General features: G+C 43.4%; 1 protein-coding gene across 1 annotated transcript in view; it reads right to left on the bottom strand.

Annotated features, from left to right (window-relative positions):
- The window catches only part of LOC126267900 (uncharacterized), a 1,063,720-nt gene that overhangs the window by 968,600 nt on the left and 75,309 nt on the right, over positions 1 to 19,811 (bottom strand). The window contains exon 3 of the mRNA XM_049973211.1: positions 17,205 to 17,382. Within this exon, the coding sequence (XP_049829168.1) occupies positions 17,205 to 17,382 (178 nt within the window). The remainder of the gene's footprint in view (positions 1 to 17,204; positions 17,383 to 19,811) is intronic.

The raw sequence follows: 19,811 nt of genomic DNA on the forward strand, positions 1-19,811 counted from the left end.
CTCGACAGCAATCCATCTTCTAAAAACTTTCGGAAAACACATCAGACAAGCAAAAAACTCGCAACAACATCATTCAGAGGCTACGTAGCACAACATGGAGGGCTTCGATGGAGACTGCGTACATCGACTCTAGCACTTTCTTTTGGCCTGCAGCGTATTGTGCTTCAGTGTGGTGTAACAGTTGTGATACCAGCCTCACCGATGGTCAGCTCAGCAACACGATGCGCATGATCCCTGGTACAATCAGGCCAACTCGTGTCTCCCAACTTTCCCTGCCGAGCAATATGTACCCACCATAGATTCGCAGAGCTGAGGCACTGCTCATAGATTACCACAATATACAAGAGAATAAGGAACCACCCATCCATCAAGACACCTGTCTTACGAAGGAATGGACTTCGTTTGAGACACTCGCTACTACTGTACGTTGAACAAATAGCTACACCTAACACCAAACTAAGAGATGTGTGTAACAAGAACTGTCAGCACATCGGAAATTGCCAAGAACGGAATGGTACGAGAAATATGACTGTGACACTCTGAGTTTCTAACTTGACAGGAAACTATGGGTCAAATTGAACAGAATCTTGCAGGATGTGGTCGGTGCTTTGAGTCATTCTATAAACGGAGTATGGTGGAGTCTCCGAGTTGTAACTGTGGCACAATGAAACAATCTATCAGTTATATAAGAGAGGAGTGTGTCCTGCTATAAAGACTCATGGAATGATTTTATGAATGCTAATGACGCAGCAGTGGAATGAATTAGAAGCCTGGTTATTAATATTTAGTCGATTTATTTTTGCTTTGTGCAATGACATGCCACATATTATAAATGTACTGCATGTGTGTGTCAGTCGAATGATGATCTTCCATGACACAACACACAATATCGTTGTAATTCTCTTGTGACTGCTTCCTCTTTTGTTACAATATAAGGGTTTTTCCGGTTAGATCAGGTTATCAATTGTAAATAATTTTCTAAATTTTTATTCCTGTACTGTTTTTCCTGGTTTATTTAAGAAGGGTTATCAGAAGAAATTTGACAGACATTGAGGTGTAATACCTTTCACTGGATCCGGAAAGTAGCGCGTATAAACAATGAAACATCCCCTTGGAAAAATTAGTGAATTACAGTGCTGGTAAACCCCTTACGTTATTTGATTTTCAAACAGCTGAGCAAAACTGAACGTACTCAGACATTTCTCTCTTTACTTCTTCTGATCATCACTAAACTGACACACAATATTTTTAGCGCAACGCAATCTGACTTTTAATAATCCCTACAAAAGAATGGCCCTGACTAACAATAACCTATACCTTTCATGAATCACTTACCCCACAAAAATCTTCATTACTCGAACTACTGCAATACAGCGAGCGCCAATACTGCCAGCTAAATAAAAGATTCTAACTACTGAAGTCACTAACTACTGATAGGCATAGTTAGCAAATGAAAGATTTTGATAGAGAACAAACAATGTATTTACCTTAATAGTGTTCAAAAGTCATAATATATATCTCAGTCCATGATATCTAATATTACAAATGTACTCTTTCTGATGGACACACGTCCAGATCGTCCGCTCTCAAAATACTGCTATTTCTCTTCCCACATCCACCACTGCTGGCGGCTCACCTCCAACTGCGCAACGCTACGCGCCGTTAAGAGCCAACTGCCCACCACTACAATATCAAATATTGCAACAATGCAAACCAGCCACAGACTGCACACAGCACAGTCAGCGATTTTCATATAGAGCGCTACGTGGCGTTACCAACATTAAAAACTAAACAGCCTACTTACAACATGTATCTGAAAATCCCAGTCTGTTGATATGCATCCGTAAAAACATTTAGCAAATTTTTGAAGTCAAAAAGCACCAGTTAGGTTTCCAAATATCCTTCTCTTGATTTCACATAAGCATGTATTCATGGCGTAATGACCCACCGCACCCTCTCAAACATCCCCGAAGGATTCAAATGATTTTGCAGGCTTTGATAACACAGTGATGAAGCATCTCTGCCTTACGAATGTTTGCTGAATAAACAGTTTTCGGTGGCCCAATACATGCATGATTGAGATTGGGAGGATGTGCAGACCATGAAACTTGTCTTCCGCTACCAAATCATAAGTCACGGTAGACACCTTCCAGTGCATCTTAAACAATGAGACTACAATATGCTGGAGTAACGTCATACTTGTACATAACTACATTCTTCCTGTTACTAGCAGAGGAAAAGCTTGCAGCACGTATGGATGGGCAGCTGTGTAAGGCGTATTGCTAAAGCACATGGATATGCCATTAAGTTGCGTACAGTTCCAGTCCACACATTAATTTTAAGCTATTGCTGGTCTCTATCTTGAATTAGAGCCTGCTGTGCAGCACAAAACAGACAAAAGCTCTCCCCTGGTCGGTGAACGCCCTTGGACGTGTCAACGCGATACGGACGCATGAGCTGCCCGTGAAGTACCCACCATGGCATAAACTGAGGTGTCTCACGTGATACATTGATGTGTCATGTGCGCGAGTAACCATAAGTTTTACTCTAGAATGAAGTTACGAACATAATTTTTTGTTTCACAGGTGCGTGCCTGCACTCCTGCTACACACTGAAATTACCTCGCCACAGTACCGTATCAGGCGGTATAACGATATGTTTACGTAACGTGTATACATAAACATACAATTATAAATGTCCCCGTTCGTAGTCGCTAATTATAACAGTATGTTTACTTTTGTGCTGTAACATATAGCTATAATCAGCGATGGAAATATATTTGCGAACGCCGGCCGTGTGCGGCTGTTTCTTGTTGGATCGTCTGATCAGTCGGAAGTTGCATTGCAGAGGAGAGTAAATACCTATTCAAAATATAATTATTTTTGGATAGCTCAACATGAATTTCCTAAGGGACCGTAGTTTATCATGCATTTAGCTGTAGAATATGGCGCGGAGAAAATATTTCACCGCATACAACGAAAGAATTCGTGACTGTGAACTCTCTATTTGGCAGAAACATAGAGAAAAGGAGTGAGACACAGATTCAATATTAAGTAAATAGTCCATACAGCAATTCCATTTAAATCTGAATTTATGGCAATTAATAGATGAACTTACACTGTAATGAAAGATTTATCATGGATGCCGTTTTGACTGGCACTTCTCCTAATAAAAATAATTCCTTTGACGTTTTCATATACACGTCGCACAATACATCTACTGGTATGCAGTATTGCACTTGTAGTATTGGACTTTTACTTTACACTAAAATAATATTATTTTTAACGATAATAATACGGCGGCAAGACATGCGCGTCCGACACAAGTTACAAGAGACAAGAGAAGAATGAGTAACTGTTCATTGAGAGTATCACGTACATCAAGAAAATGTGTAAAAGTGTTCTTCTTCTGACCGTTTTTCGCGCCGCGGTTTTCATAGTCAATAGCTCACTGATTCTCTGACGGCGCTTCGACAATAAACAAGTTACGTCACAGGTCGTTCACCTTTTACATTCTCGCAACATTATTTGCTAACTGTAGCTGTTGCCGAGCTACTGCTCGATTAGTGAATAATTTAAAATGATAAGGAAATCACATAATGTTACAGCGGTTAAAGCGGCCCACAGAAAATGGCGCAGCCCTTTGCTACTGTGGCGTATCATACAACAATAGTTTTCCTGCATTTGAAGTGCAGCAACGAGTCGACAGTCCATGCCGAGTTCGTAGAAGTGAACGGCAACAATGCACCGCTGACTGACAAGATGCAGAAGATTCTACTGTGGTCAGACAAGCCTAGGACCTGTTTTCAGCGTCTTGCACGGCAGTTTGAACTTACCAAAGATTAGCGGCCGCTGCGCCCAGCCATTCAAGAATCACGACGAAGAGAGGCAACAGCTGAAGTGTTGCAGCGACGTCAGGCCAACGCAGATGACTTTTAGCCGCCTCAACGCGATGGACCAGTGCTGGGCCTGTCGGTATGGCCCTTAGACAGTACAGCAAATCAAGCACTGGAGACACGTGGATTCGCCACCGCCAAAAAAAGGTGAAGACCGAACTGTCATCGGGTAAAGACAATGCCGAGTAATCTGACGAGGTTACAGGACGCTGTGGAGACGAAGCGTCACGGGTAGTTAACCAAACGAGTGTTCTGCTCGTTTTGCGATAGACACAGGCGCACGTGCCGCTTCTGTGGCCTGCCAAATTTTCCTTCTTCCAATGTATTCTCCTAACATGGCCCCGGTGACTTCTTCCTCTTTCCTCGGATGAAGAAACCACCGCGTGGCATGCATTTCCAGAATGAGGCCGAGGTGTTCTTCAAGGTGAAAAGCTCAAGTGCAAAAATACAAACTTTATTTTAAATGTTAATTATATTTACCAGGGTACTGTTAGTTAAGGTCTTTAAACCCAAAGATTTTGGCGGTATCTCATTCCATTCAGAGGAACCTACCCCGTGATTGATAATACACGATTTACTCTACTTAATTTATTTGTTTGTATTTATCCGTTATCAGAGAATCTTTCCAGAGTTATTATTCTCAAGATTTATAATTATAAAACATTTCAGGTCAAGGTGCAGCTTATAATTAAGAGGAGGTGAGTTACAGTAGATTTTTGTTTATAATGGATTTGATGGTGAAATAAGGTTGATGAAGGTGGATTTGATAGTAATTTAATTTATTTAATTTAACTGATATTGCCTCAGTGGTGTGTACACGTCGCCTGTCGCTGTCATGATTGATTATTCTATTTTGATTATTTTAAGGTAGCTTCAATTTAGAGGAAATAAGTCGTAACATGGCAGATGTACTGGAAAGTGTATGTAGGAAGAGGTTCAAGATATAACAAAATAGTAAAGTTTTTCACTTACACTGAAATATTTTCTGTGCAAATCAGGATGTCTTGATTATTTATTCTATTATATTGATTTTTTGTTTATTTAATTATTTAATATAAATAATTTTGTTCATTTTTGTCTTAGTATAGTTTTTAGAATTGATTTTTAAAATTATAGTATATTGTTAAAGTAAATGTTTTATGAAATATTATTTTAAATTTTTTAAAGTAGATTTTATTTATTGTAGCTTTTGTATCAGGGTTTATCAAAATTTTAGTATTTCTTTTACTTGTCTCAATTTGGGTTGATTTATAAATAATTTATAGTTAATGTATCATAATTATTATTAAATTATTTATAGAAATGCGGTGTTAATCGTTTCCTAAGATATCTAGTTTCTTAAGAAAAATTTAATTTTTTAAAGTTACTTGTTTTTATTTAATTTTTTAAATATAAATATTAACTTATTTATTCTGTAAGGGATAAGATTTGAAATTGTTAACCTATAACTTGTTTTTTAAAATATAATAGTAAGCTTTAAACCAGCTATCTTCAAGATTACGTTTCAGTTCATTATTTTATATTTTGATTCTACAATTATTTTAGGTTTTTATTAAGATTATTGATTTAATTGTTTAATCTTTGTAATAATGTTAGAAGTAGTATATTTAGTTGTATAAAAATTGTACCTTGTAAAGGAACTAGGCAAAATTGATTTCCGCCTGTTTATCAAAAACATGTCCTCTTGAAAATGTTTTGAGGTCTGGCCTGCTCACTGAGCGTATTTTTAAAGAGCCGCGGTATTTTGACCGTGGAAAGGTAGCATAATTCTTAGTCTCTTAATTAGTGGCTGGAATGAATGGCTTGACGAGAAATCGACTGTCTCTAAATAAATTTTTGAATTTAACTTTTGTGACAAAAGGCTTAAATTCTCCTTTACAACAAAGATGTGTACCTAATCATCTATCGTTGGGAAAAATGTATCGTATTGAAGGGTGAATGTGTGGAGAAGGACTGACACCGTCACCAGATTTCACGGTCGCAGTTTCATTTTGTCGACGTCGTAAAATGTATGGCTATCCTCCGTACTATTTGCGAGAGCCACAAGAAAGCGTTAGTCCTGCTCAGGGGTAGGAGTGAGTCGACCCGCAGTCCGCTACGGATCACGTTGCAACAACGCAGTGATAAAAAGCAGCAAGGCTAGCTGACGTGGCTGTCTTCTATCGGGAAACGCGTTGTGAAACAGTCTCGCGTCGATCCGCATTTTATGAGGGTACTTAAAACTTACATAAGCCTGAATACCGTGCAATGATTTAGCGGGACACGTATCACGTATTCTCTCCACAGTAACAAAGCAATGCAATACGTGCATTAGCATATCGATAAGCGTCAATAATATCATTAGATTACCCAATGAAATAAATTTTAATTATTCGTTACGAACTTCCTTCACACTTTACTGTCAGAACTCAGTTAGCAAAGAAACGACAGTTTTTCGGACATATGTTTGTATGGGCGTTTTACTTATTTTTTGTGTGAGAAATCTGTGTTCAAAATTTGTAAAAGTATAGGTTCATATTTTTTAGTACGAATAGATTGGACTTTCTGTACAACCGTTGTCACCAGAGTCATAATTATACCAACATGGCAGTTACATCCACATTCAGCCCGAGATGACGTTTTTAATGCTTGGCAGACAAGACAGGTAAATACAGCCGTCAGGATACTTTGCAAGCTCGCAAATACTAAAGCATATCACATATAAATGAAATACACAAAACACACTAATTTTAGGCTGTTAAAAGATGTGTGCATTTTTTCGTTGTGCTGATAAAGGCGGACAGACATATTTTGTCTAAGTTAAGACAGGGCAGTCGCGCTGTTGGGGACTACAGACGAAAGAAGAAATGCCACTTCAGGAACGAAAGAGTATCAATGGCTCTGAAAATAAACTCTTCGCGTACGTAACAAAACGGTATCTAGTAGACTCTCTTTATATGCCTATTGCGAACTGGACAGCCTGTTATATACTGTTAACTAAATAACAAGCAACATTTTTGTAATTAATGCACTACATTGACTGTTGCGATTGTCCGCCCGCGGTAGCTGAATGGTCAGCGTGACGGATTGTAACTCCTCTGGGCCTGGGTTCGATTCGTGGCTGCGTCGGGGAATTTACTCCGCCCAGGGACTGGCTGTTGCGCTGTCCTCATCATCATCCTATCATGTTCATCGACTGCAGGTCGCCGAAGTGGCGTCACATTGAGAGACGGGCACCCGGCAAACAGTCTGCACGACGGGGGACCCCAGCCATACGATTAAATAAACAAACCGTTACGAATACTACTAATTTGTTGTAATATTCATAGTGGCCATTCACAGCGCTGAAGCAACGCTTACTAGAAATGAAATCAAGTACATAGCGCTTCCACATCAATTATGTATGACATTTTTTCACCTGAGAATAATTAAATAAAACAGTCGAAATGCAACGAATAACAAAAAAATGTTACGTATGCAGTTTGTTTAAATTGTCATTCTATACGAGGATAAACGAAACCAGGACACATGTCTTGAAATCTTATGGCAGATTAAAGCACTATGCCGAAACCTTAACTCGGAAACTCGCCTTCGGGGACACTGCCCTTACAGACTGAACTGCTCAAGTAGTTGCCCACAGCTTCGCTTCTCACAGTACTTCACCTTTCCAGTGTTCTTGCGTCACGGACGAGTAGTGGACATTAGTTAACAGATTTGGCTAGGAAACAGGGACAAAATAACAGTGCAGTCAGACTTTAGTGGAGTATTCCAAGAATAATAGTAATTACTGGATTTTTATTAATTGTGTATTGAGTTACTGACGTAGACCTGAAAAATTTACTGCTGTGTTTCGAGAATTACAGAACTAGTGAACTTCATTATTTTGCGTATTCGGAGGAGACTGAAAGGTATTCATGTTTCCAATGTAGGGCAATGAAATCTTTATAAGGTTAGTAAAATCAGATCGAGTGTACGGACTTTCTAAGACAGTGACAGGGTGATCAAGGCTGTAAGGAGATGTGAGGTAGTTGTTGTCTATGTCTGACTGACAGCATACCAGATGGTCACGTTTTAATTGGTAATATTGATAGCTGGGTGGGAATAGATGGAATTGGATTTGCTGCTTAGAGTTCTTCTCGTCGACGATGTGACACGATGCACTCATGCAGGCACTTTACGTCACGAGGGAAAGTACGGTACAATATTTGGCTGTGAAATATGGGCGTCAGCGTAGCGTTCAGTTTCCGGGAAGAGAAAGGAACGTCGCATCCTGTGTCGGAACTGAGGTCAAAGGTCATAGTATTGATACTGACGAGAGCAGCAGAAACGAGAAGAAAAACCAGCAAAAGATGCAAACTGAAGAGAATTCATTAAAGCAAGTTAAAGGACTGTGCTGCACAGGAACCAAGATGTGATACAATATCGAAACGAAGAGACACCAAAGAGAACATTACTACATTCTGGAATGGCACGTTTGGCATCAGGATAGAGATAAGGAAACTGGACGCAATTTAAAAAACAATCTGTAGTGTGGTCAACCAAGGAATAGGTAAAGAATTAAATAAAGACATATTAAAATATGCCAACAAATAATGTTTCCAGAAACTGTTACCAAACGAAGAGGAAAGTCTGTGATGTTTGTACACTGCAGAATCTGGGAGTTGTCAAATGGAAGCAAAAGCAGGAGGGAAAAATTATGACACACGGAACTTCAAGATTAAGTAAAACATATGGCTGAGAACACTGTCTAGACTAGGTGTATATGCACGCAAATAAAAACACAGTTTTTCTGAGGACAGCTACATGGCATACGTTTTCATGAACAGATCTGAAGTAACGTGTCTCATTTTATGTTTTAAAAATCTGCATCCACACACCGTTTATCGTCACTGGTTACTTCGCTTGTTAAACTTTAATTCACTTCGCCTGTTTGTATTGTCTCACAGTCTTCTTGCAGAAAGATTTCTCGCCTAGGAATTTTTATGAGATACTTTTATCGTAGCAATCTCGTTTTTGAAAACAGATGTGATCACGTAGAAAACTGTCACGTCGCATTGAATCGCTTTCCTTCCCGTCATCTTTTTTTCATTTAGATAAAATTAGTGTTCTGTCCTACGAGCTTAGTTAAATAACAATGTAAGGTCAGCTCCATAAGGACGCATTAAGGCTTAGGCTGTAGCGTTGTTGAAAAGACGGCTGAGTCATGTCCAGTAGCATATCGTTACCTTCTTGCACCTTGTCATACATGAAATTGTTAATGGTTGGGAATATATACCACTACTTTATTTAGAGCCAAATTTGAAGACTTGTCTTTTAGGCAGATACTGATTTACAGTAATAATTGAACAGTTTAAAAGATGTCTGCCTTTAGACGCCTTTCATACTGCATATTCACGTGCAGGTATTAACTTACCTGTCAGAAAAATCTGTAGTCACTTATCCATCTGCTGGTGTACTACATTCCTTGGTGGATACTAGGAGCCATGTCTTGGCAAGTCATCCGAGTCTTGGCAGGACAGAGTCAGATGCAGACTTCGTGAGGCAGCATCACTGACAGACCGGGGTCAGTATTGGGATAAGAGGGGTATGGGAACAAAGCACCGTTATCCAAGATGGCGGCGATGACGTCACTCAAGATGGCGGGCGTGACGTCAATCAAGATGGCGGATTTTTGGCGGGAATTTTGAATTTTGGCGGGAAAGAGACACACCCCCCTCCTGCCCCAGAAAAATGGCTCGAATTTCGAATTTCAGCAGGATAATGCTTCACATCCCAGTTATTACTAAGCAAGGAAAACGGCAGGAAAAAGGACTTCTCTTTATTATTTAACCATTTCAAGCAGATGTGTTCGCCACTGGGTCTGAACTCCAACTGGCTTAGTTCATATCGGTGCCACCACATGGCCCTCTCCTGACGTTAGGTGATGACGCAAGTACGGTTTGTTATTAAAGATGGCTGCACCTAGTGTGTGAGTTCCAGAGCCCAACTGATTTAGTTCATATCGTGGCCAGCAGAGGGCGCTCTCCTGATGTCAGCTCATCATGCAAGCGCCATTGTTGAAGATGGCAGCACCAAGTGTATCCACCACGAGCTCCAGAGCCCAACTGCCGTGGCGCGTGTCCAGTTATGGCGCCCAGGAGAGAGAGAGAGAGAGAGAGAGAGAGAGAGAGAGAGAGAGAGAGAGCAGACGATCTTGTGTCATCACCCGACATCACGGTCCTCTGGCGGCGACGATATGAACTAAGCCAGTTGGAGTTCAGACCCAGAGGCGAACACATCTGCTTGAAATTGGTTAAGTAATAAATAATTTTCCTTGCTTGGTATAGATAACCGGGGTGTGATGCATTAGCCTGCTGGAATTTGAACTTCGCGACATTATTCTGGGGGGGGGGGAGGTGTGGCACTTTCCTGCCAAAATTCAAACTTCCCGCCAAAATAGGCCATATTGATTGTCTTCACGACCGCCATCTTGATTGATCATGGCCGACATCGTGGATGATGTCATCGTCGACACCTTGGATAATGGTACTTTGTTCCCATACCCCCCTTGTCCCAATACTGGGGTCATTCTGCAGTGGGTGGGCACTCCTACCGTCCACGCTCTTGCCTTCCGCTTCCTGCTGTGGTGTCGAAGTGCTGATCCTACCTTATATGATAGATGCTTGCCTTCTGATTTTGAATTCGGCATATTCACCTGATTCCGTTCTATATTATGGCGAGATGATCGCTGGATCACAAAATTCACTGTATTTACATGATTGTACGTTAGGTGCATTTCAGATAAAATAGGTGTTGGAGGATATAGAGAGAAAATAATTTGCATATCACAGATTGCATCTACAAGATACAATTCATGTATACGTACACTTAATAGTTGTGAGGGGTCTGTTGCAAAGTGTGTAGATTCAGTTTTGTCTTAGGTTATCTTTTGTTAAATCCACTTTAATTATTTCGTTCCGTACAGCGAATGTTCTTGTCACTGTAAAACTTGAAGTTAGTCATATTCCACTTATTCACATAGGGGTCAGATTATATATAAGCACTCCGTCCTCAGGCCACAAGTGGCCCATCGGGACCATCCGACCGCCGTGTCATCCTCACGTGAGAATGCGGATAGGAGGGGCGTGTGGTCAGCACACCGCACTCCCGGTCGTTACGATTGTTTTCTTTGACCAGAGCCGCTACTATTCGGTCGAGTAGCTCCTCAATTGGCACCTCGAGGCTGAGTGCACCCCGAAAAATGGCAACAGGGAATGGCGGCCCGGATGGTCACCCATCCAAGTGCCGGCCACGCCCGACAGCGCTTAACTTCGGTGATCTGACGGAAATCGGTGTACCAACTGCGGCAAGGCCGTTGCCTAGATTATATATAAGAGGTGATCAAAAAGTGCGGGCCATGGTATGGTGCTTCGACGACCAATGCACCTATCATGAAATACGCTATTCAGTACCGCTTCAACCGCACGCGAGCTATGTGCCGGACATCCATCATGTTGGAAGTACATCGTCATTGTGTCATGCAGTGAAACATCTTGTAGTAACATCTTTAGAACGTTACATAGGAAATCAGCATACATTGCACCATTTAGATTGCCATAGATAAAATGGGGGCCAATTTTCCTTCCTCCCATAATGCCGCACCATACATTAACCCGCCAAGGTCGCTGATTTTCCACTTGTCGTAGCCATCGTGGATTTTCCGTTGCCCAACAGTACATATCTGTCATCGTCCCGCAGTTTTTCTTGTGGCCAGTGGCAAAACTGTACACGACGTTCAGAGTCGCCGCCATGCAATTCCTGGTGCATATAAATATGGTACAGGTGCAATCGATGTTGATGTATCATTCTCAACACCGACGTTTTTGAGATTCCCGATTCTCGCGCAATTTGTCTGCTACTGATGTGTGGATTAGCCGCGACAGCAGCCAAAAAAAAAAAAAAAAAAAAAAAACATACTTGGGCATCACCATTTGTTGCAGGTCGTGGGTGATGTTTTCCATGTGACTGAGCACTCCCTGTTTCCTTAAATAACGTAACTATCCGGCGAACGGTCCGTACACATGGATGATGTCGTGCAGGATACCGAGCAGTATACATAGCACACGCCCGTTGGGCATTTTGATCACAATAGCCATACATCAACACGATATCGACCTTTTCCGCAATTGGTAAACGGTACATTTTAACACGGGTAATGTATCACGAAGCAAATACCATCAGCACTGGCGGAATGTTACGTGATACCATGTACTTATACGTTTGTGACTATTACAGCGCCATCCATCACAAAGCGAAAAAAGTGCTCCAACTAAAACATTCACATTTCTTTACGCACTACACGAATACGTAATAAAAATGAGAGTTCCTATTTAAAAAAGCGGGCCAACCATAGGGCCATCTGGTTTGCCCCCTTAAAGCTAGACAAGCTTCTTTGTTTGTAGTTTTTTCGTCTGACGCTTATTTCGTGAGATATTTGGCCCGCTGACGATCAATAGACCACCTTATATACCCGCATCGCAGTCGCGCTACGTTGCATATACACTGTAGCAACACCCTCAAACAGAGATTTTTCATCACCCTCTATATAAATGGGTAATGTGGCATAAAAATCTGGCCCATAGTCTCTTATTAAGTCACAGGTTAAAGTAAATAGTAGTGGAAGGCTTTAAAGTTTACTGTCTTTAATTATTTTCTTTCTTCTCCTATGATATGGTGTCGCTGTTACTTACCCACATAATTTCACGATAGAAAGGAAATGGGTTAGTGCTGTCTTTCGCAGCTGCTTTGACGTCGAGTCACAGTGCCGAGGATTTGAGAACGTGTCGAAGAGGCAGAGAGCCGAGCCGGTCCGTGGCAGACGGAGCGCTCCAGGAACACCGGCCGAGGAGCACGTCTTCCTCGCAACAGGCCTGCCAATTGCTTTTAGTCTGTAGCGAGTTCGTCGAATCACTCTGATAGGTTTTGGAAGTGATGGAGTGATTCTAGCTGAACACGCGGATGGATGTCGCCCTGCAGTGGGTTTCTAAGTAAGGAAAAGAAATGACGATTAGCGTTTAACTTCCCGCCCTCGACGAGGCTGTTAGAGAAAGAGCGTATGCCCAAATTGTGAATGGACGGTGAAGGAAAGCTGCCCTGCCCTCGTAAAGAAACCATTCCGACATACGGCTTAAGCGATTCAGGAAAATCGTGGGAAACGTTTGTATGATCGGAAGGAGTTTTGAGACGCCAGCCGCTGTGGCCGAGCGGTTCTAGGCGCTTCAGTCCAGAACCGCGCTGCTGCTGCGGTCGCAGGTTTGAGTCCTGCCTCAGGCATGGGTGTGAGTGATCTCGTTAGGTTAGTTAGGTTTAAGTAGTTCTTAGGGGACTTACGGTCTCAGATGTTAAGTCCCACAGTGCTTAGAGCCATTGTTTGGATTTGAGCCACGGTTTTTGAGAACGCGAGTCCCGCGGCTTACCAAGACGCCCCCTCGCTTCGTCAATAGGTCTCTGTATCTCTTTCTAACTAGAGTCCATAGCAGCCTGCGTAAAGGCTTCCCCAGATCATGACCGCCATCACTTCAACTTAATTCTTCAACCGACTCTAGGCCCTCCTTGAGAAGAACTGTGACACCACTGTTAGTTGGCAAGAAGTGGAACACACGAGACATATAACCGTACGTACCCGAGAAATCATCGACGTAGATCTCTTGGAGAAAGACAGCGTCGAAGTCTCCTGCATCGAAGATATCTTGGAACAGGGGCAACTTTGTACTTGCCGGAATGATGTTTATGTTGATCGTCTCTAAGTGATGTCGCTCCAATGCTGTAGCCTTTCACCTGCTGGTTGTGTCCGCGACGTCGTCTGTTGTTACCAGGGAGGCACCGAGGTGTGGGATGAGACAGCCCTGACCTCATGCACCATGGTGGGCATAGAATCTTCTTCGTTATCGTCTGTCTAACGTCCGTAAGTTAACCATGGTTACACTGGGGCACCTGCTCGCTGGATGACCAAAGCTGAATCCACTCTTTATTTTCTGCCATGTATGGGGTGCTGTCCCCGTAGTCTTTTCGGACGAGAGGCCATATAGGCCGCGTCTAAGTCAGGGAGAGCAATAGCTGAAGGCCACCCAGTACCATCCAGGTCTCCTGTGTCGTCGGACGTCTGGTCATCAACTGGGGTAGATATCTGCAGGAGGCAATCATCAGAGGATGTATGGCGCCGCTATTTATGTTTCCTCGGTGTCCTCTGGGGGTTTCCACGACCAAATGAGTGTGTGGTTCCTTCATCGCATCCCCACCAGGGAGAAAAGCAGAGGTCAGTACCAAACTGGCGTCGAGTTCATTTCTCTCGTCCAAAACCGCCTGCGAAGTCGATGGGCGACCTTCCTCTATCTCTGACGACTCGGCCATGATGTCGGTCAATTCTAAACTTGCTAGAGTTGTCCAGTCTGATGTTCCCTGTCTTCCAAGTGGTTCTGGGCGCAGCTAGAACAAGTAGATTGCTGTCTATCGTACATTGTGATCTCCCGACGTCCATCTCCGACTAGGTAGGACGGTACATGTTTTGTTCAAATGGTTCAAAATGGTTCTGAGCACTATGGGACTCAACTGCTGTGGTTATCAGTCCCCTAGAACTTAGAACTACTTAAACCTAACTAACCTAAGGACATCACACACATCCATGCCCGAGGCAGGATTCGAACCTGCGACCGTAGCAGTCGCACGGTTCCGGACTGCGCGCCTAGAACCGCGAGACCACCGCGGCCGGCCATGTTTTGTTAATTCAATATTTCCTTGCCATATGCCTCTCAGAACGGCTACGTCCCGAAGGTGTTCAATTTTTCTGCCATGTGGCTAATGAACACCCCATACAGTCGGAAAGCTGTGGTGTCTATGTCTGGCAGCAATTCTAATGCGAATTCACAGACTTGTAGAGCGCGTAACCCCAGTCTCACGTGGTCGACGGTTCCTGCCCTGGTGTAGCCATCAGAGAATTTGCACATCTGTTCACAACAGCGTTACGTATCACGTCATTGTCCACCTTGTCGCAGATGGTTCAAATGCTTCTGAGCACTATGGGACTTAACTTCTGAGATTATCAGTCCCCTAGAACTTAGAACTACTTAAACCCACTAACCTAAGGACATCACACTCATCCATGCCCGAGGCATGTGTGTGGTGTCCTTAGGTTATTTAAGTTTAAGTAGCTCTAAGTTCTAGGGGACTGATGACCTCAGATGTTAAGTCCCATAGTGCTCAGAGCCATTGGAACCATTTCGACGATTTGCTGTGGTTCAAGTTGAAATTCGTCATGGATAAAGCGTTCCATTTCGAAGGTTTGTTGTCGTGCGTGGTCGGATTGGAAGCTGATCTTGATGGTCGCTTTTCTGTAAGAGTGAGCCATAGTGAGTCAGTGTCAACAGACTCGAGGAAACCTGCGATGAGGAGGTAAACAAACTACGCGCGCTCGCTACTTCGCAAACAAGATGTCCTCGCCGCTCCACTGCCGAACGGAGACTGCGAATTTGAACCGTCGTTCTCACGAATACGAGTCAGTGTGCTAACCACTGGACCACCTCGCACCATAGAGCACTCATAGAGGAAATAGACAAGATCCAAAAAAGAACGTTGCATTTCGTCACAGTTTGGTTTTGAAAGTCCAAAATCGTTATGGATACGCTCGTCCAATCTAGTGGCAGAAGTTACAAGAATGCATTGTGCGTCACGGCGTCGTTTAATGTTAAAATTCCGGTATAGTACGTTCCTAGAAGAGGCAACGGATATATTCATCAGTTAACACTTCCGGGCTAAATTGCCGTGGTCGATCTGTAGAACTTCTTCTCCCTGACGTTTCATTCTCAACTACGGAGAACATCTTCCGAGGTGAGTCGACGGCTGGCTGCTAGAAGTTGGGGCCGCCGCTTATATGGAGATCGTAGAGGGCGCCACCGCACGTCACGTGGCGTCGATTTGTAGCTATCTCTGGCTATCGTCTGTTCTCTCGATTGCAGGCAATCGATTGTCACGTGATTGATGCAACGTCGACGGCCATATCTTGTCCAATTTATGGTTATACGAAAAACGAGATTAACCGAGCACTTCACCCAAGTAGAAAAACACTAGTGGATTGGGCCAATAATATTTGTGAACCAGGCTACTTACAAGAAGAACTAAATTATTTACGAATGGCTTTTGTGAAAAATGGTTATATGAAAAACGAGATTACCCGAGCACTTCACCCAAGTAGAAAAATGCCTAAAAATAGGAGACAGCAACAACCATCAGCTGGAAAAGTATTTCTTCCGTTCATCCATAACATCACGGATCGCAATGGGAAAGTAGTAGCTAAGTTTCAGGTGGAGACTATTTTCAGACCTACTAAGAAAATTAGTGAGTGCCTAAGATCAACAAAAGATGCTCGTCACCCCCTAGCCACCCCAGGGGTGTATAACATTCCGTGTAATTGTGGCAGGGTTTACAAAGGAACTACAAAAAGAAGCATCAATACACGTTTGACGGAGCACAAAAGAAACTGTCGCTTGGGACATATCGACAAATCGGCAGTAGCGGAACATGTTTTTAAGGAGGGAGATCACGAAATAAAATTTGGTCAGACAAGCGTGCTAGCGAGGACGTCGCATTATTATACACGTATGTATAGAGAGGCAATTGAAATCCACAAACATCAATACAATTTTAATCGTAAAGAAGAACGATTAAAATTGGATAAGATATGGCGGTCGACGTTGCATCAATCACGTGACAATCGATTGCCTGCAAATCGAAAAAACAGACGACAGCCAGAGATAGCTACACATCGAGGCCACGTGACGTGCGGTGGCGCCCTCTACGATCTGCATATAAGCGGCGGCCCCATCTCCTAGCAGCCAGCCGTCGACTCACCTCGGAAGATATTCTCCTTAGTTGAGAACGAAACGTCAGGGAGAAGAAGTTCTACAGATCGACCACAGCAACTTAGTCCGGAAGTGTTTACTGATGAAGACGCCGGCCGTGAAAGCCTACATGGGATGATTCAACGGATATATTGTTTCCTTCAACGTATACCTTGCAAAAATATCAAGCTCACGCGGTGGCTTACCAACAATCATTCTTCCCGAGCATCATACGGAACTGAAACAGGAAATGGAGGAAGTGCCAGTCTTACACAAAAAAACCTGCACCACACACCATAAGGTGGCTTGCGGAATACTGATGTAGACTGGTTGGATGAGTGCTTTAGAAGCCTGCTGAGATTTACTGGACTTTATTGAGAATGTAAAAAACAAGTGAGAAAACGGAGTGTACCACGGAACTTTCCCCAGACCTGAGAAGGTGGCCGCCACGTGCTCACCTGTATATGGACGTGATGTAGCTGAGCGTGATGTCGAGGTTCTCCTCCACGGAGGCCGGCGGCGCCTCGGCTGGAGCGGGCACCAGCAGCAGCGGCCGCCCCTCCAGGTCGCGGCCTCCAGCCGCAGTCGCCAGCTGCTTCTCCAGCACCTCCAGGATCTGGGACGCTTCCATTGGCGCTGCAACACACGAGGGGACCCTTGAAGCTGATGGTTCCAAGTGCCCAGTTCCTTACCTGCTAATGTGTTTACTCGTGGCCGAAACATCTAGCACAGCGTCAGAACACTAGGCTAGAATGGCTGCAGGTCTTGCGCAGTCATCGTGAAGGAAATTCCTTGGACTATTTACACGTTACGATTGCGTTAATCTTCTATCTGTTAGTCCGCTTCTTTGGTAATCTGTTTCATTTTTTATTGGAGGGCACTGTGGCGCCTTATGTCATCGTCCAGTGCCGTGACATGCGCGGGTGTTTGAAAATACAGTGCCGTGAAACTTTCCCGCTGGACGCCATAGACGCTATACACAAGCGACATTTGTTCTGTGTTTTATTCTTTGATTGTTGATTCGATTCCACATTCTACTCCGTGGCGAAAGCGTGAATCCAAGTGTGTCAGATACGGAATAATTTACCGTACTGAACTTTTATCACGCCTTCGCACGAGTTATCGGTTGCAGTGTTTAATATTGTCTGTTGCGACCACAGGGTTTCGTAAATAAATTATTCCATCAAGCGGAGACAAGCCTACTTCTCTTATTCAGCCTACAAGCACACATAGATGTTAAGTCGTCGATCGGACTAATTCAAACCGGTAGCGACAGGCACATTCTAGAACAGGAACCAGCGTGTCGTTTAGAATAACCCGAAAAAAATGGCTCTGAGCACTATGGGACTTAACATCTGAGGACATCACTCCCCTAGTACTTAGAACTGCTTAAACCTAACTACCCTAAGGACATCACACACATCCATGCCCGAGGCAGGATTCGAACCTGCGTCCGTAGCGGTCGCGCGGTTCCAGGCTGAAGCGCCTAGAACCGCTCAGCCACAGAGACCGGCAAATGACCCGATGACCCGACTATAATGGGAATCAGAACTTTGAGCATGACAGGTATCTAGTGCGTCACGGAGGCACAAATAATGCATTTAGGCCACACACCTTCTAGGAAAAGGTACTGCTGGTGGCTCAGTCTGGCAGCGTACGACGTGTGGGTAGACGGGCAAGAGTATTGCGGACACAGGAGACTCAATGAATCTCCAATTTTTGAGCTATTACTGTTCATCGAAAGCTGGAGAACGACACTACATACCTCACAAGCAACATGCCATTTGACTTCCATAATTCAGTAAATAACGAGGACATCAGACCTCCTTGAAGCAGTTACCTTCGAAATGTGACTTAATTGTCGGTGGTTGGGTGGTTGGCTGATACGGGGGAGGGGACCAAACAGCGAGGTCATGGGTTCCATTGGATTAAGGAAGGATGGGGAAGTACATCGGCCGTGTCCCCTTACGGGAACCACCCCAGCAGTTACCTGAAGCGATGTAGGGAAATCACGGAAAACCTAAATCAGGACGGCAGGACGCGGGTTTGAACCGCCGTCCTCCTGAATGCGAGTCCAATGTGCTCGCCACCTCGCTCTGTCCGTTATCGGTGGAGTGAATTGCTGAATACAATGAAGTGGGTCAGAGAGCGTCTATTCGAAGTTCGCCGAGGATCAGAACATAGTAACCGACACGTGTAACAACGGACGAATCGAGTCTCCTCCACCTGGCGTCGCCAGACCACTCATCTTCCACGCGAATGAATAAGAAATTTTATACATGGATCGCAACAATTTTTTTAAAAATTTATTTTGTGTGCAACTTATAAGCAAAAAGTGCATTAGTTGCAGACTATCAAGCATGGACATTTGTAGAGGCGTAGCATAGTGACTGCACTGAGTGGCTGTACAGTAAACGATGGCTCCTCAGTGAAAATGAATAAATAAGTCGTGTGATTACTCGTTCTTGAAAAACTGTGTGAAAGTGGAATTTTTAGGTCAATCCTGTCAGTGCTATACATCTGAAGCTTCTTTAAAGTATTTGCTTACTCAAAACTGTAACTTTCCAATTTCTTGGGGGTCAAACTTATCTCAAGTAATTGTAAAGAATGACTTGCAAAAGCAGAGGATCCAGAGACCGCTACATCCCCCGCAACCTACATACAATGGGAACGAGCGGACATCAGATCTTCGGCTGCCACGGAAGAAATATCAACAAGCAGCAGGATTGCCGCTTCCTTTAATTTGGGAGGTAAGTTGCTAGTATGAATTCTCTTGCAGGATGCAATAAAAAACTCCCCTGGTTTACAAATAAATGAAACCAGTAATTACAAAAGTCAGGTACACGAATTTACTGTTTCACATTATGATGTGTCAGTAATATAACACATGCACAATCTTATTTAATTATTCTTATTGATTTCTTTAGTATGTGTTCTACTCATGGGCGTCCGCAGAAATTTTGTCGGGAGGGGACAATATTCTAGAGTTGCCACTTCTTACCGCTATACAACTTGTACACGTAGTCTGAGGACATGTACCGTTCCAATAAAATCAATTTTTCAAG

Source organism: Schistocerca gregaria, chromosome 4 (assembly GCF_023897955.1).
Source record: "Schistocerca gregaria isolate iqSchGreg1 chromosome 4, iqSchGreg1.2, whole genome shotgun sequence".
Lineage (NCBI taxonomy): Eukaryota > Metazoa > Arthropoda > Insecta > Orthoptera > Acrididae > Schistocerca > Schistocerca gregaria.